The sequence below is a fragment of the Sinohyriopsis cumingii genome, chromosome 2 (assembly GCF_028554795.1).
Source record: "Sinohyriopsis cumingii isolate HCF-2022 chromosome 2, ASM2855479v2, whole genome shotgun sequence".
NCBI lineage: Eukaryota > Metazoa > Mollusca > Bivalvia > Unionida > Unionidae > Sinohyriopsis > Sinohyriopsis cumingii.
The window spans coordinates 47,706,770-47,732,847 of NC_142962.1; the positions used below are offsets into that span (position 1 = coordinate 47,706,770).

At 34.6% G+C, this 26,078-nt stretch overlaps 3 protein-coding genes across 4 annotated transcripts in view; 1 reads left to right on the forward strand and 2 right to left on the reverse strand.

Annotated features, from left to right (window-relative positions):
• Positions 1-1,460, reverse strand: part of LOC149804779 (WD repeat-containing protein 27-like) — a 67,316-nt gene extending 65,856 nt beyond the window's left edge. Inside the window, exon 1 of the mRNA XM_089944433.1 lies at positions 1,064-1,460. Coding sequence (XP_089800559.1) covers positions 1,064-1,204 — 141 coding nt within the window. The 5' untranslated portion in view covers positions 1,205-1,460. The remainder of the gene's footprint in view (positions 1-1,063) is intronic.
• A 97-nt stretch (positions 1,461-1,557) lies between these two features.
• On the forward strand, positions 1,558-21,091 carry LOC149804780 (COA8 family protein CBG23705, mitochondrial-like). 2 transcript variants are annotated; one of them, XM_089944471.1, is made up of 5 exons: positions 1,558-1,695; positions 13,920-14,144; positions 14,784-14,935; positions 16,142-16,187; positions 20,173-21,091. In XM_089944471.1, exons 1-5 carry the CDS (start codon positions 1,600-1,602, stop codon positions 20,194-20,196), a joined length of 543 nt encoding a protein of 180 aa, XP_089800597.1. In that variant the 5' UTR covers positions 1,558-1,599; the 3' UTR covers positions 20,197-21,091. The 2 variants fall into 2 exon arrangements, with proteins under 2 accessions (XP_089800597.1, XP_089800587.1); XM_089944461.1 differs by lacking the exon at positions 20,173-21,091 and having other exon boundaries at positions 16,142-16,240.
• Positions 20,809-26,078, reverse strand: part of LOC149804781 (DNA polymerase epsilon subunit 2-like) — a 104,681-nt gene continuing 99,411 nt past the window's right edge. The window contains exon 15 of the mRNA XM_089944446.1: positions 20,809-25,266. Coding sequence (XP_089800572.1) covers positions 25,183-25,266 — 84 coding nt within the window. The 3' untranslated portion in view covers positions 20,809-25,182. The remainder of the gene's footprint in view (positions 25,267-26,078) is intronic.

The following is a 26,078-nucleotide window of genomic DNA, read 5'->3' on the forward strand; positions in this document are numbered from 1 at the left end:
GTTTTGTGGTTACAGTGATTGTACAACTTGGAAAACATACTAACCAAACAAGCTTTGTTGATAATACCACTATTTATTATATGATAAAATTTTTTTTAAAGGCCTAGTGGCTTTTTGGAAAGGTGATACCAAACAGGATGAGAGTCCAGGCATTTCTAACCCAGCTACTTCTTTTATTCAAGCTTAGCTACATCTATATTGATTGTTTGACAAGAAACAATCTGCAAACTAGATCTATTTAACTTTGAATTTTACTTTATTAAAGTATATATTTTGCAATTAAATGGATAAACAAATCAAAGGCATCTTGATATACTGATACTGTATTTTAGACTGATGTGCAGTTGCTCATAGTGTCAGTCACACATGTATACATAGTTTCTTAGAACATATAAATTTTTATAAATGAAACTGATGAATATATATTCTAAATTAACCATATATTTGCAACTCCAGTCATTTTGTATAATTGTTTTGGCTTGACTTTGCTGAAATAAGTCAAATGTAATGCTTCTTGCTTGTTGGTGGTTTGCATTTTATTGTTGGCAGGTTGGGTAATTCAATATGCATGGTACCATACTGTTTGTCATACCTATATGTTTTGACTACAGTTTTCTTTTTAAGTTTGCATGTGTGAAAGGTAAAACCATTATACATTATTATTATTGCCATAAGTCTTGTATGATGTGAAAGGCAAAACAATTATACAATACTATTAGTACTTGGCTTATTTCAGCTCATTTGATGTATGTAACTTTGTGGTGTCAGTTGTAATAAAGCATCACAATCATAAAAGCTCAAAAAGTATTTATTTTTTTTCCTTCATAATAACTTGATGTGTAGGTATTTTCTATATAAGTTATTAACGTACTATTTTCATGTGATATAAAATTAATACTCATACATAGTATGATATAAATTCTAATGTTTGCTTCCCAAACACTGCAAGGATAGTTTTGAAACTTCTGGCTAACCATATTTTCCTCATAATTTTTTCAAATGCTATAACAATTAATTATGATGAATGAATGAACCAGTATGAATGTAAACAGAATGTTGTCACCTTAAATGAAAGGTCTTGTAAACTCCAAACTCCAATTACAGTTCTAGTAAGAGGCAGAGCGAGGTATACGCCATCACAAGCCAGCTGAAAGTGGGCTGGAGTAAAAGCAGTACGTAAAGACTGCACGTGGTTTATCTCCATGGAAGCTAATCAAAAGCAGACCAAAGAAAAACATATGTCTGGTAGAGGCGAAAACTTGAAATCAAAGCTTGGTAAGGATGCCTTCTGCAGTACTGACAACAGCAGACTATATGGCATTACAGTTAAACAATATAGTATAAGCCAAGTCCGTCCAAAGTAAGATAAATTGGCATTTTCTACTCGAAAATTATGTGATATAAAGGAAAGTTATTTTTTTCTGTCAGGCTTGGATGATAACTCCGAACCCCATTGCATATTCGGCGGCGTCTGTAGTAGTCATGACGGCGTATGACCGACAACGTTCGAAGCCTTCCAAAATATTTGACTGGTTTTTAAATGCTAGCACGGAGAATGGTAATAAAATTTCGAAATAACTCGTCTAGAGCGGAAATGCTATGGCCGCCAGGGTGACCTCACAACGATGTTTGGCGTCTTTTAAAACTTTACGAAGATGCAAAAGTCAGCTAGCAGGAAAAGATATTACGCTAAAAGTAAGAAGTAAAGCCACGCTCGTCTAGATTCCTTCTCCATGATTACAGTTAATGAATGACTCGCTGGCATAATATACTAGGCGAGAGCACCTGCAACAAAATAATGTAACGTATTTTCGCGTAAGGTGTCAGTAAAGATTAATTCGAGTTTCCTCTGATCATTCCCACCAAGTTTTTATATTTGGACAGTTGTTTTGGGGTGTAGGTCAGAATCAATTGTGCCTATTGAAAATTTGAATTTGCCACCGAGTGATGGCGCAATAGGGTAGCCGCTTACCAGCAGACCTAGTTCGAGTTTCCTCTGACCCTTGCCACCCCATTTTTTTATATTTGGACATTTATGTTGGGGTATAGGGTCAGAGCGCATTCGCTATCAAAAAGTTGGAATTCGCCGACACCATTTGGTGTCGGCATGGGGTAGCCGCTTTCTAGCCGACCCAGCACACTTTAACGACCTTCATCAAGATATACCTGCATGAAATCGATATGAATCTGATTTATTTTCTCAAAAATCGTGAGCATAGCATTCGTCATGTCTTTAATCCCCTGATACACGAGACGAAAGCACGTCGTTGCTAAAATTTGACCTGGATCTGGCCATTTGTATTCCTAGTCACATGACTACACAACTCTCGCAGCCGACATCAGAATGACAGCAGAGGTCATCAGTCACGTGATGTCAACAACAGATCTTTTCTAGTGTTGCTGTAGGAAAACAAATCGAACATATAAATAAAAGTAATGTAATTTTTATAGAAAAATTAAAAAACATAAACTTCTCAAAATATTTATTGTGAAAACAACGACGAAAATCTTTAAATGTTGCATAAATTTTGAAGAAAACCAGATTCACTATGAAGAGCACGTGTCAATGTGATAGTCACGTGACACTGACAAAAACATCGCTGACACGTGTTGGGTACTTCTTGAAAACGGTTTTCTCCACCCTGCTGCGATACCGACAGGTTTCTGTTTGTTGCTCTCAGAATAAATATGTTGAGAATTTAAGTGTGCATTATATTTATTTACAAATATTAAGTGACTTCTATATAATATGTCCAAATTCTATGTACAACAACTTGGGAAATTTGTTTATTTCGATATCACGTGACTATATGACCTCTGATGTCATTGACATGTAGGTTCCGAGATTTGTATAGTCATGTGACTCGGAATGCAAATGACCAGATCCAGGTCAAATTTCAGCAACGACGTACTTTCGACTAGTCCGTCAGCGGATTAAAGACATGACGACTGCTATGCTCATGATTTTTGAGAAAATAAATCATATTCCTATCGATTTCATGCAGGTATATCTCGATGAAAGGTCGTTAAAGTGTGCTGGGTCGGCTAGAAAGCGGCTACCCCATGCCAACACCAAATGGTGTCGGCGAATTCCAACTTTTCAATAGGGAATGCGCTCTGACCCTACACCCCAACATAAATGTCCAAATATCAAAAAAATGGGGTGGCAAGGGTCAGAGGAAACTCGGACTACAGCAGACCTAGCAAACTTGAACTGTTTTATATTGAGTCATACCTCCATGAAATTGATAGCAAAACGATTTATATTCTCAGAAATTGCGAGTGTTTGATCATTATTTACGTCTTAGGATTAAGACAGACGAGACGAAATTACACAATTCGTTCATCCTACAAGTCCAGCGCATCCGAGGTCCAGTTGTCCGGTACGTAAAGACTGGTTTATCTCCATGGAAACTAATCATAGTCCGGTGCATAGAAACACCGGAACGCATTAAAAACACTGAAATGCAATATTGTATATACGGATATGGGTCAATATGGACCAGCACCAAAAGAGCCCATTGCCAAAGGCTGATTTATGTATCAGTTTAATTACTGCTATTATCATTGTTTCCCTTTATGCACATTTGTGCGTCAGGGAAACAATGGAGAAAAATTGATGCACACGTTTTTTTGTCATGCATTTTTTAGATGCTAAGGATTTGCATAAATCGATCAGGATTTATTTAATATACAATGCACCGCTCCGGTGACCTAGTGGTTAGAGCGTCCACCTTGGATATGGGAGCTTGTGGGTTCGATGCCCGGCCGAGTCATACCAAAGACTTACAAAGATTTATATTATAATTTTATGATTGGTTAGGCAATACAGTGTATATAGACATGTATATACTAGAACAGACTGGTCCATCTTCAACCCCACAGGCCACATCAACCAAAAATGTAATGTTCATGTGCCATGCATGCTGATTCACATTATAATTATAGAACTAATTATTGTATGAGTGCAGGCCACACAAAAGATTCCAGCGAGCCACATTTGCATATTTTAAGGAATGAATTTTATATATATATATCCATGTTTTGTTCATACGGTTGTATGCTGATGCCACAGACTTATTAGTTTATTTGATATAATGTGGGATGTGTTTATTTATGTTCTTGCTATATATAATCTTATTTCCTGTCTGAGTGTGCTCGTCAGACTTGCCTCATTTGCATAATAATTTTTAAACATTTCTGTGTTATATTAAACAAATACATTTTGAAATATGTTCCAAAAATTGTCCTTGTGTATTAAACCTAATTCTGCAACTGTACAGCATCCAATACTCTTCCTCCAATAGCAGAATAGGTTTAAAAATCGGTTAACGAAAGACTGTCGATATGCTCTAAAGCATACATTAGCCAGCCAGCAGTGTACTATGTACTGTTATCTAGTACATTTATTGTATATACCAATATGGAAAATGTAACTACTCTGAATTGTGTGCAAACCACTTTTGTTGTGATATAAATGCCGAAAAAAGTAAGGAAATGATTGGACACACCATTCTCGCATGTTTCTCTGCATTTAGACCATTTAAATAATGGTTCGTGCATAATTCATGATAGTTACACTTAAACTATACATCTGTTTCCTTTGCTAGTTGGCACAGATTTCACACATCCCGGAACTATAGATAATAAGAAAAATGTAATTATTAATAAGAAAATGTAATTATTAATAACCACAATATAATAACTTAATAAATCATTATTAATATGTATTTATTATTAATAGCTTAAACATGAAACATTGCAATACACTCTGTTAATATCAAATTTATTTGCTTTCAAAACTGTTGCCAAAATGCACAATTTCCTGCGTCTTGTTAGTTGGAGTTGCATCGCTTGCAGTAAAGAAAATATATATTAATTTATTATATAGCTAATATTAAATTTCACAGATATGAATTATAAATACACGACCAATATACAACATGGCATATACGATATAAATGAAGTGCATATTTGTGTTTCCATTGTGTTATGGTGTTTCCATGCATTTAGGTGTTTCTGTGTACCCCAATAGTCACATTATATCAACAATAAAAACCCCTTTCCAATGTTGTTGCACAAAAATTGGAAAATATCAAATGAAAGTCACATACTGTTCGTAAAAGAACAAAAGGACACAATTTTCAACATATTTGTTCAGAGAATAACGATCTGTAACCTGTTGCTGTTGCAGCAACTTAGAGACAGATTCATCAGTTGTCAACAGTGGTTTTGTGTATCATGTGACTACTGCAATGACATTTGTTTTTGGCTTGATGAATCTGGCTTTGTCAAGGTTGCTGTGTTAGTGACATGTTTCTGGTTGTTCTCAGAATATATATATATATATATATATATATATATATATATATATATATATATATATATATATACCAAGAGTTGCCTTAAATTGTGCCAGTTACAAAAGTTAATGGCTAAGTGAGTGAGGTAAAAACAGGTGTCATTTGAGTAATAAGACTTTGAATTAGGTGACAGAATGATTACTTGACAAATTCATTTTATATGGATAGCGGGAAACATAAAACAGTGGGTGCTTTTAAAGCATAGTGGGCTTGAATGATAGTGCAGCAAGACAGTAAAAGACCTTGGGGAGAACACTGCAGTTGTGTCAATAAATAATTAATTTTGAATATTTCACATTGATTCTTTGTTCAGTTCCTACAAGATAGACATAAATTTTATTTGGTTTTATTTTATTTTTAACTGCAATGTTCATAGTTTAGACTGTAAAATATCAAGTTGCATTCATTGGCAGTTTTATGAATTATCACCATCAGTATAATTATAAGTGGTTTTAGGATGTTACAATATATGCCATGGCTGGTAATTGTTTGGTGCCCCCAAAATTAATTCCAAATAAACTGTATAAGCTCACTTGTAAAAAATTTTTTACTAATGATAACAAGTATCAAAATGAACACCCACATACTCATAAAGTGAATATTTAGTGTTTGAAATTATTAGCTAAAATTTACAGCTCTTGTAGTTTTTTGCAAGTAATTTTCCAGTGTGATACAGTAAGTCATAGTAAAACGTTTGTTAAGTACATAAATTTGTCAGGATTGGCTTGGATTTCTTTATCGTAAAAGCAGTTTAACATGCATCCTAACACTGTGGGGGCCCAGAGTGGCCTAGTGGTCTAAAGCGCTCTCCGTTACAGATCACTGCCATCTCACCTCTGTCTGCGTGGGTTCGAGTCTCGGATTCGGCCAGTGTGGTTATGTGAGAAAGCTTGCCTGTAGCTTCTTGATGGTCGGTGGTTTTTTTCGCGGATTTCCTGGGTTCTTCCTCCACCATTAAATTCTGGTTGCCATGTATAGCCTATCATATGCTGAAAAATGGCGTTAAACCCAACAACAATAACAACAACAACCTAACACTGTGGCCATATGTGTGTGTGTGTGTATATATATATATATATATATATATATATATATATATATATATATATATATATATATATATATATATATATATATATATATCAGGGTTTGACACTAAAGCAGGTTGCTGGCCCAAGGCCACCTAATTTTCATAAGAACCACTGTTTTCCTAAATTGGATGGTCTGTTTTAAATTGTGGGTATTGAAAAAAATATATCTATCCTGTGTATAAATGTTTCTTTTAATTGTAAGCATGTAAAGCACAATGAAAATACAAAGTTAAAACCATGTTCATACCTTCATCTTTAAAACTAAATTATCATTGTTGTTTGTGTGCTTACTTTTTTAATCATATAAGAGCATCAAGCGTTAATGCAATTGACTTTTTGTTATGTGTTTTCATGTGTTTGAAAAATGTGTTTACTTAATATCTCTCCGCTGCCCAAGAAACAAAAGACAATAAACTCAAATACGTGTGTACGATAAAACCAAAAGAGAACAAAAATTTCAAGATACCTGGAGGCAGGAATTTTCATGGGTAAACCACAGCAAGGAGAAGGATGATTTGATGTTCAGTTTGTTCTGCGCATGATATGATGAGAATATTTGTAGTTGGCTGCAAAAACTTTAAAATTGATAGAGTCAGAACCCATGACTCATCAGATAGCAACAAAAGGAATAGCTTAAGAAAGAAAGCTGAGAAGAAAGCCTCTGGCTTTTCTGAACGTGAGAAGTCCATTATGTTGCTGAATAAGGCAGCCTTAGTAATAATTTGCATCATGATTAGAAATGTGCATTTTGTTGAGAAAGATGTGTTATGTAAATTTGATTTAATTTATATTTGATTTAATTTAATTGTTTGTTTTTCAGTTTTAATTTTTTTATTCCATCACATGTAATAATAATGTAATTTTCTTTACTGGAATTTGACATTTTCCAGAAATGAGTTTGACCTGACTTTTTTTGTAAACACATATTATTAGAACTTTGTATCTTAACACTGACCTAGTTCCTGACCATGATAAGGAATTAGTAAGAGTTAAAGTAAACAGCTTTTATTTTTATTTATTTGTATTCATTCTTAATGTGTGATTATTAGAGTGAAATCGAGGCTTTACTGGAAGTACGTGATGTAAAGCCTCTATAGGATTCTAGAAAGTCATAACATGACCCTCATACAGGAATCTGTTTTGCGTCTTATTTAGTGTATAACCTTTTTCTATAGAGAATTTAGTGAGTGGGGCTTTTAAACACTTCGATGTCAAAGTGTTTTTTTTCTTTTGTGACCAGTTGAAGTTAAATTTTAATTTTTCTTCAAATTATTTGGATTCTAAAAGATTAATTCTTTTCCCTGGGAATATTTAAGTGCTCATACAGAGTTCTTGGACAAAGACATTTGTTGAAATTTTATTCAGAATTCAAACACCGGAATATTATTTTCCATGGTACAACAGGGAACTGTAGACACATCAGTACTATATCGGCTATAGCACATGTCATGGCCATCCATTTTGGATTTCGTCGGGACTCGAACTCAAATTCATTAGAACATTTTGTTAATAGAACTTCTAATTTTTAATTCTTGGATTTTTTTTGGATTTGATTCTTAAAACCATAAGTTCTTTTCCTCATTTTTACCTTGTTTTTCTAGGGAAATACATTATTTGTTAAATTTTACAAAGCTTGTTGTCTTCACTTTTTTCTTGTTATAAATTATGAGAGCCTAAACAAGTAAAACATGGATGTCCATATACTGACTATGTGAAATTATGTGAGTTGGAGAAGGCAAAAGGTTCAGAAGTAACCAGTACCTACCTCACAGACAAATATTGTCAGAAATGTATAAGGGCTATTGCTGATACTGGTAGGTCAGAACAGGACCACATAATTTCCTCCAGTCTTATTAGTGATGGCTCCACCGACATGTCTTCCAAAGAGACAGAAATTGTATATGTTTGTTCATCTTTCGAGTGCAAGGTAAATGTTAGTAACTTTCATTTTATATTATTGAAGTTAAACTATTAAACCAGAAATTTAAATTTAAATCCATTACATTTATCAATCAGCATTTTAAATTTATATTCATATCATTTATTTATTGTAAACTCTCAAACCACTAATTTCACTTTAGATATGTTGTAGTTTACCTAATATTTTATGACTTCAGTAATTTATTATTTGTTCTTTGGTTTACATTAATTTTATTGGTATCAAAAATGTACACAAGGAAGACAGCAAAATCATCAGCATGCCATAGCTGGCTTTATGTCAGAGGGATATAGGTATGAAAATGGTTGTTGCAGTGGGAATGGATGGTGTGTCAGTGACTGATGACAATGATGATAAATACCATGCACAAGATTTGTCAGCATTACAAAATGGAACATATAAACTGTTGATGAATTTAATGTAAACTATAATAAATAACTTTGTATGTATGTTTTATTTTATTGTGTAGATTACATAAATTTTCAGTAAGTGCAAAGGACCTTTTATCAGTCGGAAGGACCACCAGTATTCAAATGCAGGAAGTCCTTTAGGCTTCCTACTTAAAAAAAGTGTCGAATCCTCTGTGTGTGTGTGTGTGTATATATATATATATATATATATATATATATATATATATATATATATATATATATATATATATATATATACATATATATATATATATATATATATATATATATATATATATATATATATATATATATATATAAAGAATACAAATCATATGGCGAATAAAAATCCTTTCAAGTGCACTGGATCCAGCAAGGGATCACGTATGTCAGAGATTGATTAGATAAATTCAATAAACTGACAATGAACAGTGCGAAACTAGTATCTAACTAGTCTGAGCACTTTCGAATTCTTTAATGAGTCTTTTTCAAAGGCAAATACAAAACATAGACAAGACAAACAAATAAAACAGAAAAACGGTAATGTTTGCAAAATATAACAGTTATATTTGCAATAAATTATTTTCAAGTATGAGCATCATACTGAAACAAGCCAGCTGAAACAATAAATTCAAAGGTTCAATTATTGTAGAAACAGCCATGCAAAGTTTTGCAAACACAACTGCTCCTCTGCTTTACCCGCTTGTCCCATCTATGCTTTGCAATTGCCCCTGAAAAAGACTCACCAAAGAGTCGAAATCACCCAGGCCAGCTAGACACCAGCTTCACACTGTTTGGTGTCAGTCCATTGCATATATATATATATATATATATATATATATATATATATATATATATATATATATATATAAACTCAATAAACCGACAATGAACAGCGCGAAACCAGTATCAACTGGCCATTTCATCGAAACAAACATGGTCAGTAAAGGTCTTTGGATTCATGTCAAGCCACAAATTATTGGCAAGAGCTCATACAGATTCAACAAGAGATGGAATAAAATAACCCGCGATGTGTCCATGAAACTCACAGCCCTACTTGGGAAAACAAAAATCATCAGTATCTGGTCACATCAGCAACCATTGACATTTTAAAACAGCAGCTGAATTCAGTTTCCACAGAGGAACAATTGCAAACGTTTTACTCTAAATTAAATAAGGATCGAAAACGACTCTCTGCAAAACTATACAAAGTAAGAGAATGAAAATTTAGAATTCATGATCTACAATCAAATCAATGTTGTGAAGAAACTTCAGTTGACAAAATTTCTTCTGAAAATTAAACGTAAGAAGAAAAATTGCCATAAAAGGAATAATAGTAAGCACTCTATAGCAAAAACTAATTCAACTGTTACTAACTCAGTGGCCACTATCTCAAAGTTAGAACTTACGGAGGCAGAAATAAAACTTTTATCAAAGGGTTGGAGGGAAGCTGAAAAAAGACACAGAAGAGATTAGCTGCTGATTAAGAAACAAGGCCCATTTTGCCTTGCAGCCAGTAAATAAATCGGAGGAAAATATAAGTTGCGACCAACCCGTATTCAGACAAAAAAGTAATTGGACCCCACCAAAATCTAGAAGCCTTTATCAACTCAGTTTAAAACAACACTTCCAGACACATCAACCATGCTAACAGATACTCTAATTTGACAAAAGAAAAAACAGATGCCCTATATTCACTGAAAAGCAGAACAATTAATCATAATTAAGCCTGCAGATAAGGGTTCCTCTGCAGTCATTATGAATAGAGAAGATTACATCAGTGCAGCAAGTAGATAACTAAGTGACTGTAGGTTCTACCAAAAACTAGACCACGATCCAACATTGGAATATGCAAAAACCATCACTAATATTATTGACGAGGCATACCAAATTGGGCACATAGACCAGCAAATGAGAAACTACTTAAGCCCAGAAAACCCAAGGGCAGGTAGATTTTATCTCTACCTAAAATCCACAAACAAGGAAACCTGGGCAAACCTATAATCTCCGGTAACAGGCATCCCACAGGAAGGATATCAGAATATTTGGATCATTTTATGAGACACCACATGTCTACAAATTACCATCATATCTTCAGGACACCACAGATTACCTCATAAAAAGCAACGCAAGCGAACCATTACTGCCAGATACATTGCTTGTTTCCTTAGATGTCACATCTTTGTATACTAACATACCGCACAACGAAGGGATACAGGCATGTAGAGAAGCATGGGAAACTAGAACTGTAAACAATCCACCCACACACTTCCTGGTCCAACTCGTGGAGCTTGTTCTAAAACTCAATAACTTTGAATTTAATGAAGAAAACTACCTCCAAATTAATGGAACTGCAATGGGTACAAAAATGGCCCCTATGTATGCTAATATTTTTATGGGAAAACTGGAGGGTCAACCTTTAGCATCATTTGAACTTACACCATACCAGTGGGTACGCTTTATTGATGATATAGAAATGAAGTGGCAACATGGAAGAGAAAGTCTGGAAGATTTCACATCAAAGGCAAACAACTTCCATCCCTCAATAAAATTCACATCAGAAGTCTCCAACTCAAACCACGTCTTCCTGGACACAACAACCAGACTGGTAGAAAACAAATTCCATACAGACATCTACTTGAAACCAATTGACAAACACCAGTATCTCCTGCCAAGCAGCTGTCATCCAAAACACTGCATTAGGAACATCCCATATAGCCAGGTACTGAGGATAACGCAGAATTTGCTCCAGCGATGAAACATTCCTAAAAAGGTCTGAAGAGCTACCGGTATCTAAACATAATTTATTGAGGCTACAACAAAGACCTGATTATGGATGCAACCCAAAGGGCTAAGCAAACAAATCACGAAACCGACTAAAATATGGAAAGAAGGAAAAGGCTGATAGGATACCATTTATCCTGACCTACCATCCAGACAACCCCAAAGTAGGTAAAATCATCGGGAAAGCCCATAATGGAATCGTCAAATGCACTAAAGTTAATCTTCCCTAACAAACCAGTAGTAGCCTACTAGAGACCAAAAAACCTCAAGGACATCCTAGTCAGGGCGAAGCTAACGCCAATCACTATTCAAGACCACACTAGTCAATCTGGCCCCTGTGGCGGTAGAAGGTGCAAAACTTGTCATCGTATGATAGAGACCAGGACATTTTCTAGCACAGTGACTAGAGCAAAATTAAACATAGATGGTCCAAACAAAACATGCAAAACAGAGAATGTCATATATCTCATCACATGTAAGATCTGTTGGCTTCATTATGTCGGAGAAACTGAAAAGCTACACAAAAGGATCAACCTTCATAGATCTGATTGGATGACAAAGAAGCTGCCCAGAAGCCCAATCGCAGAACACTTCTCCTCTCCTGGCTACACTTTCTGTGATATAACACTTATTGCAATTGCTCACAACCCCAACTGGAGTTCCCAAACCAGGAAAGAAAAGGAATCTTACTGGATACGCCGCCATAGAACATTGAAACCAAGCAGTTTAAATCAAGAATACTAGAAAAGACAACCTTGCACAAATAAAATTATCTTTTGCAGCCAATACATTTTCTTTTAAATAATTCTCTAAATTTGCTTAATAGCCTATGACTACTATAACAATGAAATATCGGGGATATAATTTGCACTTATATAAATTTACATAAAATAACAGATGTTGTTATGGCTCATTTTTTTCTAAGTCAATACAATTTCTAGGTCAATACAATATTTTCCAGTATCAGCAGCAGGACGGCCATGTGGGGTTTTGCAAACATAGCCGTTTTCCTGTTTTATTTGTCTTGTCTATGTTTTGTGTTTGCCTTTGAGGGGGACTTATAGGAGAGTCGAAGGTGCTCAGGCTAGTTAGATACTGGTTTCACACTGTTCATTGTCAGTTTATTGAGTTTATATATATATAAATGCAATAGACAGACACCAAACAGTGTGAAACTGGTGTCTAGCTGGCCTGAGCACTTTCGACTCTTTGGTGAGTCTTTTTCAAGGGCAGGTGCAAAGCATAGACAGGACAAGTGGGTAAAGCCTGAAGCAGTTGTGTTTGCAAAACATTGCATGGCTGTTTCTACAGGAATTGAAACCTTTGAATTTATTATGTTTCAGCTGGTTTGTTTCAGCTTGATGATCATCCTGGAAAATATTTTTAATTCAAACATAACCGTTATATTTTGCAAACATATTTTGTTTTTCTGTTTATTTGTTTGTCTTGTCTATGTTTTGTATTTGCCTTTGAAAAAGATTAAAGAGTCGAAAGTGCTCAGGCTAGTTAGATACTAGTTTCACTCTGTTCGTTGTCAGTTTATTGAATATATATATATGTAGACCTGGCAATAGATGAACAACTGGTGGGTATTTTGTTGAATATGTTATATATACCTGATGATAATTGAACAGCTGGTGGGTATGGTGTTGAATATGGTATACCTGGCAATATATAAACATTTGGATTTTAAAGATCCAAGAACATCAGCTAGGTAGTAGATGAATTGATTATGAAATTCTCGGTCTGTCTACAAGAGATACAAATGATTGCCCAGGACTAAGTTGCAGATAGCTGAATGTAACAAGGTTACTGGTTGGTGTTATTTAGCAAGAAAATATTCAGTTTTGATGATGATGATGATAGTAAAGTATAATTCAGTTTTGATTATGGTGGTAGTAAAGTACAATTCAGTTTTGATGATGATAAGATACAATTCAGTTTTGATGATGATGGTAAAGTACAATTCAGTTTTGATGATGATGGTAAGATACAATTCAGTTTTGATGATGATGATGGTAAATTACAATTCAGTTTGTTCCCAAACATTAATTATTTCTTATCTGCCTTAAAAATGTTCATAGTATTTTTGGTTGCTTACACAGTGATATATCTTTAAAGTTGTGGGATTCAGGAAGTTAGAGAGAAATCACAGGATATATGGAAATGAGAAAATAAAATATTTAGACTCTTTATATATTAGTTAGAATGTAATTCCTCACTGCCTAAATTTCACTGATGTGTTTACTGTACATCTGTAACCTTTAACAGCCAAACTCAACTTAGCTAGTCTTTTGTGATTAAATTTATAAAATTCTTTATTATTTTGTAGACATGTGAGAAGCCAACATTGAGTACACCCTCCACTGAAGCCAAAAAGAATCACGGCAAATATGACTGGATAGGGCCACCTGACCCAGTCTCTAATATTAGGCGAGTTCATTTCAGAGTCTCAGAAAATGAGACCCCACGTGAGAGGAGGCTAAGAGAAGAGAGGGCCAAGGTCCAAGAGTGGAGTCATCAATTCTGGAAGAAGCACAACACAAGTTTTGTCCAGGTTCCCATTTTCTTCTGAAATAATACATTTAGATTGATTGTATTCCATTTCTAAAATATCAGGGAAAAAGCCAGAAAGCTTTAGGTAATCCAGCAATAACAGACCAGTTAGATTTTGGAAGGTTCTCTGAGCAAATTGAGTTTGAAGATGAGCAAAATATATATAAATGCATTCAGTAGCAATCATTACTTGAATTTAAAGTAGACCATGTTTTCAAGCTGATTTGTGTAAAGCAGTGTTTCATCATGTTTAGGTATAAATAGATTTCAAATAAAAGTCATTAACCAGCTATGCACCTCTTTCTTGTAACTTAGTTGAAAAACAAAATAATACCCTATCTGACACCCTGTATGGCAACATTCATAAAATTGAAAGTTAAATCAAGTTGCATTCATGCACATGGATGGTAGCTGTGCATAGATATCTATTAATAGTAGGTTATGCTTTATTTGATTGAGAATATGTAGGAAAATTTGGAGCTTAAAAGTTTCAAAAAATATTATTTGTTTACAGTGTGTAATTATTTGTTGGGAATTTGAAAAACTGCTGTTTAATTCTTTGCTTAAAGTTAAATTTAACTATGATCTGTGTTTATTAGAGAAGATATACAAAACCATTCTCATTATTACTTTGTTGTAGCTGAAAGAAGAATTTATAAAGCAAAAACTTGCAGCGAAGTCAGATTCAAGGGAGACAACTATGGGTAACATCACCCTCACACCAGATGAAATGTCAGAATTCTACAAGAAATTTCTAGATGATAATTATCAAGTGCATAAAAACTACAACTGGTAAACTTGCATAATCTAGCTCTCTTAATTATCTTTACCTAGCTAACTACCAATGCCTTCCTACCTTTGTATATGTTTGTGGAGGAGTGTCATTAGTTTTTGAGATAGGGGATTGGATTGGTTTGGTTTTGTATTTTATGGTACAGCAACACAAACATACATTATTTAGTGCAATTGGAGTAAAGTGCCTCAAGAGAAATATTTTTGGTATGTTGAGTGTATTGACTTTCATCCTGTGAGACAAGTTGTTTATTTATTGAATGTATCCATTTTCATCATGTGAGACAAATGTTTATGTGTCAGGTATATCAACTTCGACCCTGTGAGACAGGTTTTTATGGGGAACTCAATTATGATACTTGTTGATGATGTACTTCCAGATAAAATCTTGGACTTTGTAAAAACAAATGCTGCTTTTATGTGGGTATTGACTTCCACTATGTGAAACAATGTTTTTGTGTCGTGTGTATTGACTTCCACCCTGCCAGACATGTTTTTATGTGTTGAGTGTATTGTCATCCATCCAGTGGAACATATTATATGTTATGTGTATTGACTTTCACCCAGTGAGTCCGATCTTGTGTTGTGTATTGACTTTCACCCTGCCAGACATATTTTTATGTGTTGAGTGTATTGTCATCCATCCAGTGGAACACATATATGTTATGTGTATTGACTTTCACCCAATGAGTCCAATCTTGTGTTGTGTATTGACTTCCATCCTGAGAAACAGGTTCTATATGTGTCATGTATTTTTTTCCACCCTGTGAAACAGGTTTAATGTGTTATGTGTAGTGACGTCCACCCTGTAAGCCTGTGAGACATGTTATTGTGTTGAATTTATTAACTTACACCCTGTGAGACATGTTTTTGTGTTGAGTGCATCAACTTAACACCCTTTAAGTTGTTTTTTTATGTGAACTGAACTAAGTTTTTTTGATGTACTACCAGATAAAACCTTGAATTTTGTACAAAAATGCAGTTTATGTAAGACAGATTTTAATCAATATTTTAAGTTTTATATACTATTTCCAGTATCTTATTTTATTTACCAAGTCCCAGAATTCTCTTGCAGACCCATTATGCCATGGAAGATGCTGGTTACAGTTGAATAAATACAAGTAAATACAGTAATCCTGTCCATTAAAAGACTCGAGTGTGTGTTATGAATACAGTTGATTTGCAAGGTGTTCAATTTATTTACAGGGAATGGTACAAGAAGAATATCTCAGTGACTTGGCTGACATTGAAGGTGAATTTATTAAGCATAATGACCAGAAGAAATAAAGGAAACATTTAGTCCTATTTTTGAACTTCTACTTTGCCTGGTTAACAAACTTCTGATTGGATAATATGTATCTCTAACTTCTTGAATAAACAAATGCTAACTTTGCCACACACACCCCCACACGCACACAAACACCACGCAACAATTGATATATGTACCTGTAACACGTAAAACTCATAAATAATGGTTGGACAAGGAAAACTATGCATTGTATTTAAGACTGCTCATGAGAAACAAAATTTAATCATAAAACCATGGTAGCTATTAACAGAGAAATTATCAAGGTGCTGTCTATTATACCAGACTGGATCAAAATTCCCTTCTAACCTTTTACATTATGGGGTAAAGGTTAAGGCTAGGGTATCTATTGTTTGTTAACACACATTGGTCCAGAAAATTGCATGTGCAGTTGGTAAAACACACATACAAAATTAATTGAATATTAACTATAGGAATATTCAGGGCCCTAAGTGGTCTAAAGCGCTCTCCATTATGGATCACTGCCCTCTCACCTCTGTCTTCGTGGGTTCAGGTCTCGGATTTGGCTAATGTGGGTATGTGAGAAAGCTTGCTAGTAGCTTCTTGTGGGTCAGTGGTTCTTTGTGGGGTTTTCCCGAGTTCTTCCTCCACCATTAATACTGGCTGCCATGTATAGCCTATCCTGTGTTAAATAATGGCGTTAAACCCTAAAACAACAACTACTAAAGGAATATTCAAATAAAGGGCTGTGCAGCATGCCTTTGTGAACATGCTTTCATTTTCAGTTAGTGACTTCTGCAGAGAATGATTGCAGTCGGGCATTGTTCAGTTTGACTTTGTAATGGATTTTAAGTCATTCTCTTTGTAATTTCAGCCACCAACCCCAGTCACTGTCCCTTTTTCACTGACACAAGATGGCATCATAGGATAAGAGCAGCATGGGTTTCAACAAAATATGGATGTTAATACCAATATTGATTGAATGAAAGTGCACATCAGACTTGTCAGTTCTTTGCTTTGTTGGTTATAAATTGCTTGTAGTTTTGGGCATTTTGTGTACCCTTTATTTGTATAATTTAGGGTGGTGCAGTAAATCTTTGGCTATGAGTGACCACCTCTCATTTACATTCACAATGAAAATACATGAATTGATTTTATTATATAAATGCACTGTTGTCAAAACCCTCTGCAGAAGGAAACCAGTTACCATGAATTTCTGTCAAAAAACACATTTCGGCACTGTTATGAACAAACATTTTTACAAAAACAAATTAACAATTCTGACGTTTATTTAATTTAATATTTGTAACCTCAGTTGCTTAGGAGTGTTTGCAGACAAAGTACAGATTGTTCTAATACAACACTGCAGTGCATGACTACATCACAAATACAGAGATAAATACCACAGATATTTATTTAACCCTTTGATGCCATGGCCATTTATGAAAATGTTTGTGCTACAAAAAACAAAAATACATTTGTCAAGTCTGGCTACTGGATGCAGGTAGCCATTATATTCTACAAGCCATAAACCAGACTAAAGTACATGTCTCTAGCCACAAAGTCCTGTAAATCCTCATTACAGACTAAAGTACGTCTCTAGTCACAAAGTCCTGTAAATCCTCATTATTAATACCCATTACCTCTTTAAAAGGAGCTGTCACAGATGTTCATGGTCAGTTCAGATTTTTTTGGCATTGTTTATTGTTCTTTTGCACTAAAATGCAAAACCCCAATAATGCCTTAATGAGAACTCTTTAACAAGGGCTTTATCTAGTTGTCAAATATGTCATTTTTCTTTGGTGTCAAGCAGTAATGCCTGGGTTGAATGAGGACTTGATTGTCATTGTAAAAAGTTGGTGTTGTTTGTTGAATTTTTTTACATTACTGTTATTAAAACATACACCAAGTCATTATCTATTCACTGTGGTGCAGGGCTGTTATACTGGTTGTTTATCAGTTTAATCTCTTTATGTCATCGGTGAATTAGGCATTTTGGTTTTGTCTTCAGATATATAGGGGTTTATTTGTCAGACTGAGAAGTACTTTGAAGATCTTCCCAGGTAGGAACCAGTACTTATTTTAATTTGTTTGCAAGCAGTGATACCGTCCCAAATCCTCCTGAATTTTGAAAAGAGGGGCTATACATCACTGATGGAAAATGAGAGTAAGACAAAAAAAGTGGAATGGCCATAGTTCAACATATGCTTAATACTCATTTTGCCTGCTTCATTATATTAAAGCTCTATTGAAATCAAGATCCTAAAATGATGTCTCCTTTAGTTGTGTAAGCATTAGTCAGCTGTTTTTTAAAAAAGTTGTTCTGTTCTTTATCTGTGCATTTTTCTGTGCTGCGAACCTATTTCTGTCTGCTGTCTGATTGTTGTTGTTGTGGGGTTTAACGCCATTTTTCAGCACACGATAGGCTATACATGGCAGCCAGTATTAATGGTGGAGGAAGAACCCAGGAAAACCCCGGAAAGAACCACCGACCCATGAGCAGCTACAAGCAAGCTTTCTCACGTACCCACATTGGCTGAATCCTAGACTCAGACTGCTGCAGACAGAGGTGAGATGGCAGTGATCCTTAACGAATAGCACTTTAGGCCACTCGGCCCCCCGTCTGCTGTCTGAAGAGGCATATACATAGCTAGCTTAGCCAGCTGAAACAAGTTGGGAATCCGTTCTTTATGGCTGTATACAATTTTCAGCAGCTCATATTGTCTCATGGACATATGCTTCAAAATAAGATTATTGACTATAGGTTCTGCCAATGTATCACTTTGTTCAGGTTAATGCTTTGCTGCAACTATGCCAGATTTCTTGTGTTCCAAAAACACCGCATTAAGGTTTTTAGCCCATCAGCGCTATAGTCCTTGTGGAGACTGAGTTGTCTTGATCAAATAAACATCCTTACCTTTTAGTATCATTTTATTCCAGTTCAAGTTATATTAACTCTTAGAGTGCTAGTTTTTTGGCACAAGATCCCTCAGTGCTGAATTAATTGAGTTAAGAAATGAAAATTGCATTCTACTGTATTTTAATTAAACTTGGTGTTGTGCCTTTTTGACATTTAGTTTTAAAACACCGCTGAATAGGGGATTGACCAGCATGCCATCTGTGTTTGTCCATCCCACGTATATATTGGATTCACATTAAGTATCATTTTCAGGTTCAAAATCATTCACTGGTATTTCCATTAACACTTTTCCAATTCCAATAATCTGATATATTTCAGAAATCATTGTCATCATCACATCAGCTGTATTTCCCAAAATAAATCATCATCTGAAGATGAACCGTGTTTTAAACTTGCATCTGTAAAACTTCCCTCTGAAATGTGAGGTTATTTTATACATGCATTTATCAAATTTCCTTTATAGTTATAATAATAATAATAATAACCTTATTTAAAGAGGGTAGCACAATTTGCTAAGAACTAATCTACCTTGAGGCCCTCATACAAAAGGAATTTATTTATTTTATCTGCGTCTCTGAAGCCACTGGATATATTGGGTTTGGAAGAAGGAAATAGAATGGGCATTTCTAATCCCAACTAGAATACTATTCTAGAGCAGAGTTCCAGAGTATTGGAAACTTTTTTAAAATAACTCCTTATTTGGTTTGGGAATTTTATACTGTTTGTTGGACATAGATTGCAGGTGGGGAGTATATTACCAGGTAGCCTATACTGGAATAGTGATTGTAAATATTCAATAGCACTATTATGGGATATCCTGTACATTAATTTGGCTTTTTTCAAACAGATTCAGTCTTTAATATGTAATATTTTTAACATACCAGCTAAATTTTCCTTGCTTTCTTTCTGGATTGATATTAGCCCTAATCCTCTTTTTTGAAGATGTGTCAGCTTTGCTGTTTTTATCAATTGAATTACCCCATACTGTATTACAGTAGTCTAAATAGGGTTGTATGTAACTGTTATAAAATAGTTTTCTTTGCCTTTCAGGGAGAAAATGTTTTATCCTACTGAGAAGCCATAAACTTGAATTGACTTTATTACTGATATGTTTGATGTGTTCAGTCCATGATAGGTTATTATTTAATAGAACACCAAGTAGTCTATCATGATAGACCATTTGCAAATTTTTATCCTTCCATGTCAGACATAGTTCATCACTATCGAGATTTGTTCTTTTTTGCCATTGTTGAAACAAGTAATATTTTAGTTTTACTAGTATTTACCATCATGCCATTGCATGTGCACAAGTTTTCCAGTTTGTTTAGGGCATTCTGTAAAGAAATTTTGAGTTTGTGTTTTGGATGTCTGACAATGTTGTGTTATCTGTAAAGAGATCTGTAGATGATATTGAGTATTTTCCTGCTGAAATTATGATATTCCTTAGTGTCAGATTTGTTTAAGACCCAAGCTTGGTCTGCATCTTGCAGCACCATTTTGTACATATTAGCATTATCTTAACATAGTATGTTGGTCTTCAGACATGCAGACGTTAACTGAAAATTACAAAAAATTACAAACTTTTACATTTCTCTAATGTAGTTATGTTGAAATCTCATCATGCAGTTGGAAAGACTCTTTTTTTTAATAGAGGGATGATGGATGATGTGAAAACAGAACATACAATTTCTAATGTAAAATATTTTATTTCTTTAACATTTGTTCAGTCCAAAGAATGTCTTGAAAGCATAATCAACATATTGCACAATTAATGCAATTTTCATTATTTCTAAGAGAGGCTAGAGGAATTAAACACAAATATTAAGTAAAAACTGAAACAAGCACCAGCTTTTAATAAGGACGTGATGCCCCAACCACTCGTATATCGTCTCTACAGATTTTGTTGCAAAAATTGCATGTATATTTTAACAGTATTGCTAAGGATCTATTAAAATTTTTGTAAAAGTTATAGCTTGAATTTGTACATATAATGTACACAGAAATGTACAGGTGCCCAAGTTAAGTCAAAGAGGTTAATGTATTTTTAGCAGACTTTCAGCACTTTATTTGGCTATTTCATGCCAAGGATATGGGAGCTTCATGCCTTTTCCAAGAATATGCTAATCAGCCAACTCAGAGTGACCTGGGAGGGCATCAAACCTTTGACTTTTGGATTACTAGTCCAACCCTCTAATAACTGAGCTTCTGTAGATCCCCTAAGTCAATGAATGTGCAAGGTAACTGTAGTAACTATCAGTTAAATTGCATTCAACCAATAGGCAGTAATTGAATGACATTTGTCATTAGGTAAATTGTCTGTACAATGTTTGTTCAGTTGCAGTCCAAAGAGGTCACTAATAATCATTGTTGGTAGGTGAACCATCTGAACAGTGTCAACTGAATTGCAGTCCATTAAGATCACCAATAAGCAATAATTGATTGACAGCTGATAGATCAGTCAAACTGCTGAATGACAGTTTCCAGTACATGTAGTTCATTTTGTTTGTACAGTATTGAGTAACCATCAGCAACCTACAGTTAATTTGGATCACTAATAAGCAGTAACAAATTGACAGTTGTTAATAACTCTGTACAGTAACAAATTGACAGTTGTTAATAACTCAGTACAGTAACCATTAGTTGATTTCAAGTCCAAAGAAATCACTAATAAGCAATAACTGATTGACAGTCATCAGTAGGTCATTTGTCAGTAAAAAAAGAATAATCTAGCAACCATATCAGGTTTCAGTTGTCAAATTATACCATCTCCATGAAGCAAGTTGGATATTATGAGATGAGACAGATACAATACTGATTAGTGAAAAATATGCACTGAATATATCACAGGATACCAAGAATAATGTCAGTAACTATACTGTGTTACCTTTTTGTTCAGAGATTTGTACATTTCTTAGTGTTCCTTTAAAAGATGAATTGCAGGTAAACAGCCTTTGTCACACAATATATGTAGGATAACGCACGTTATCTAGTTAGTATACCTTTTAAAGACTGTACAGATCAAAAAAATAAATGCTATTTCAGCTCATTGGGAAAATGCATGAAGAAAACATACAAACTTAAAAATGAATGAAACACTGAAAACTTGGACAACATATGTTGTCTAAATCAGATACCTATCCTAAACTTTTTATTCTCAACCATGATGCAGTAACCAGTATGATAATCTTCATCCTCAATGTTGGATTAAATAAGCTGACAGCAGTGTCCTCAACAAGACTAGATAAGTCGACCATTTGGCCTCTGTCTACAACATTTATTAACGTCCAAAATTGTAAATTAAAACAGTATTTACATTTTTATTACTTCACTCATAATATACTCTAGTAGGCCATGAAATAACGTAGGTTTTTATGCTATAACTCAAGCGTGTATGATGAAAGGGATCGCATCAAAGCAGATCAAATTTCTCAGGTGTAGAAATGACCAGTAGGGCTTAGTTATGTACACTGCAACTTGAGAAAGCTGGACAAGAGGGATACAATTTCTAGTGTTGACAAGTTGGTCAATTTTTGCTACATGGCCATATTAAATTATAGTTAATTAGCAATGGTAACATTATTAATGGCACTGTTCACTACAATAGGCTGTTATTGGCCGTAAACAGCAAAGCTTGCACTTGGAGACCAAAATTAGAAGACAGTCATTCAGAGGCCATGACTTTTGTAACTGAAGGTGTGGAAGGCTCAGAATTCAACTTCTTCAAGGTCTCGTCAATAAAAGCAACATCACATGTAAAGATAGGAAATTAAACAGCACATATCACAAGTGTCCAAAATGGAATAGACAAAATTAAAACCCATAATGGGCAAAGGTGAGTCTTAGAACTGATAATTACATTAAACTGTATCAGATTATTTTGAATGATTCTTCAACTATGCTAACTAAAAGCAACATCCTATGTAAAGTTATGAAGTTAACTGACAAGGGCTATAACTCTGTCCTATATGAAAGAATTGACAAATATGATCTGAATCTATCAATGTTCTTACCAAAGTCCATCAGAATGTGCTAAATAGTCTCAACTTCTGTTCAGTTCAAGTAACACATCAAGCTTTGATGTGATGATAAGAATTTTTTTGACAAGGGACATAACTATACAAAATATAATAGACAAGGCTAAACCCATATAAGGTGTATGAAAGTATATGGGACAATAATCATATCAGATGGCATCAAAATATGTTTTTTTTATATTATGGCTAATCTGGTTTAAAGGAACATCTACATCACAAGATGAAGTTAATTCTCAAGGGCCATAATGCTACTCAAATAAAAAAAAGGAAGGAGAGGATGAGACAAAACCCATAAAAGACAAAGCTAGGTCGTTGTTGTTGTTGTTGTAGGGTTTAACGCCATTTTTCAGCACATGATAGGCTATACATGGAAGCCAGTATTAATGGTGGAGGAAGAACCCGGGAAAACCCCAGAAAGAACCACCGATCCACGAGAAGCTACTGGCAAGCTTTCTAACATACCCACATTGGCTGAATCTTAGACTCGAACCACCGCAGACAGAGGTGAGATGGCAGTGATCTGTAACAAAGAACGCTTTAGACCACTTGGCCACTCGGGGCCCCGCTAGGTCTATGAGATAATATCAGTATCAAACTGCATCTAAATGTACTGAATGGTTCTTGACCTGTGCCGGTTACAAGCAACATTCCATAAGATACGACATCAACTGTCAAGGGCCATAACTATATCCATATTAAAATTGACATGACAAAACCCATAAAAGGCACATCTAGGTCTTTGAAATAATGAACACATCAATATGATGAATGGTTCCCATGGGCATCTGCAGGGGATGGGGGTGGCAGTATGCAAAAATATATTTGATTTGGCTGTGCAACTGTGGAGATTTACAAATTGATGGAACATGGGGAATAACTATGTAAATTCTTGACCAAAAAAACCCACTTCATACATGAACCCAAAGACTTCTAATAATTGTACTAACATTTGCCTCACTAGGCGCTCAGCATTAAGAGGTTAGTGTTTGGACTGTTTGGCCTTGTGTCAGGATAATGTGCAAGACATCATAGCGATAAGACTGGAAAATTGTTAAAGCTACATTTAAAAAAAATCTAAACCACAAATCATACATGATTCATTACCTCTTTACATACATGAATCATTACCTTTTTATTACATATTATGTACCATCCTATCTGAAAAGTGTTAAATTGCTACCTAGTCTTGTTACTGTGTAAATATCGTCTTTCATGGCAAAGTTTGAAGTGATCACATTCAATTCATCAAAAGGTAAATTGTTTCCAACAGTTGACCTGTTCATCTAAAATGAGACCATAATGTACAACTAATGTTCATCATTCAAATTATTTTCGTACAAAGTAAAATATAGACATTGAAAATGAATACTGGTTAAACAGAGAATTTTATTAGTTTCTGAATGAGCAGATTTCTAGATCCTTGTACTGGCATTCAGGAAGTACTGATTAAGTCCTTCATACTTTCAATAAAAGTACTGATTTTCATGGCACAGTGGATTGGTTGTTGGTTTTTAATGACACTTTCAGCACTTTATTGGCTAATACCATGTGTAGGAAAATCGGTGCCTTTCTGAAGGCACACAGAGACTTTTGACTGGCTGGTGTTGAAATTGTATTGTATTCTAGTCTGACACTCTACCAACTGAGTTACCACAGTTCTCATTGTACAATGGAAATTATTTTCTAGGTCTGCTATAAATGCATTAATGTTATGAGCACATGGAAGGATAAATTAATTTAATTTGACATAAGTGAAATAGCATAAAAATGACAACTAAGACCAATAAAGCATAAATATTAGTGATATAACAAACATTTAACAATGATTAAGTTATTTACTGGTATCTGATAATTACAAATTTGATGTACAAAGAACAACATCTCTATAAATAATCATAAACACCCTGACATGAGTCTCCTATGACAATTGTTTCATTGCACTGTACAAATTAGCCATTGTCAGGGTCTTTCTCCATGTTGTTGTTACATTAGTCACTGTTTACAGAAAGTGGAGAGGCTATCATTATCAGTCATCTATCTTGCTGTCCTCAATTTGTCTAGAAGCTGGTAGGTACACTTTGAAGCTAAATTCTGTGCGAGGAAATGATCCCTGAAAATACAGAAATAACATCATCTGTCACATAATGCATGCACAAGTTCATGGCAATGGATGAAATGAACAATAAGTGACAAACCTTATGTCTTTTCCATATTTGTAGTGGGGCATAAAAACACAGAAATCCATTCCATTACAACAAAAAAATTCCTATGTGGTGTATTTGATTCTAAATCAAAAACTGTTGTATGAAATACTTTAAATAAAAACCTCAACCTTTTACCTTTTGATTAATCAATGGTGGCTTTCTCAACTCAAAGACAGGATACAGGCAGCTATGAAAATTTCTTAAGTGAAGTTCAAGTTACTATGTAACGATACAAAAGTCAAATTATACCTGAAATAGTGTTTGATGAGAATTTGCCTTATGTAGTTACCATACAGAAACCAAGAAGATAACCCAACTTCCACTTAACTTGGGCTATTATCTTTTGTTCCAAAAATTAAGATGATCTGCACCCTTGAGAATTGTATGAGTAATTATAATTACAAAGAATGTGTCACACTGCCATTATGCTGATGAGCACAAGCATTATTACTTAATTGTAGGGTTGATAAACTTGAGCCATTAGCACTGGTTGTATTACATACAATAACCACTACTAATTACAATTTGTTCCAAATGGCCTGCAAAAGAACTTTTGGTGGGACACCAAAGTTTGGAGATGAAGTTGATTGTTGAGAGCCATTTACTATAAAAATGAAAAAGACCAGACACAATGCCAATGAAATAATGTTCACATCAAATGAATCAGAATGGCTCTTGAGCTATGCTGACTGCAGACATTAAGTTTCCAGACCTGCCA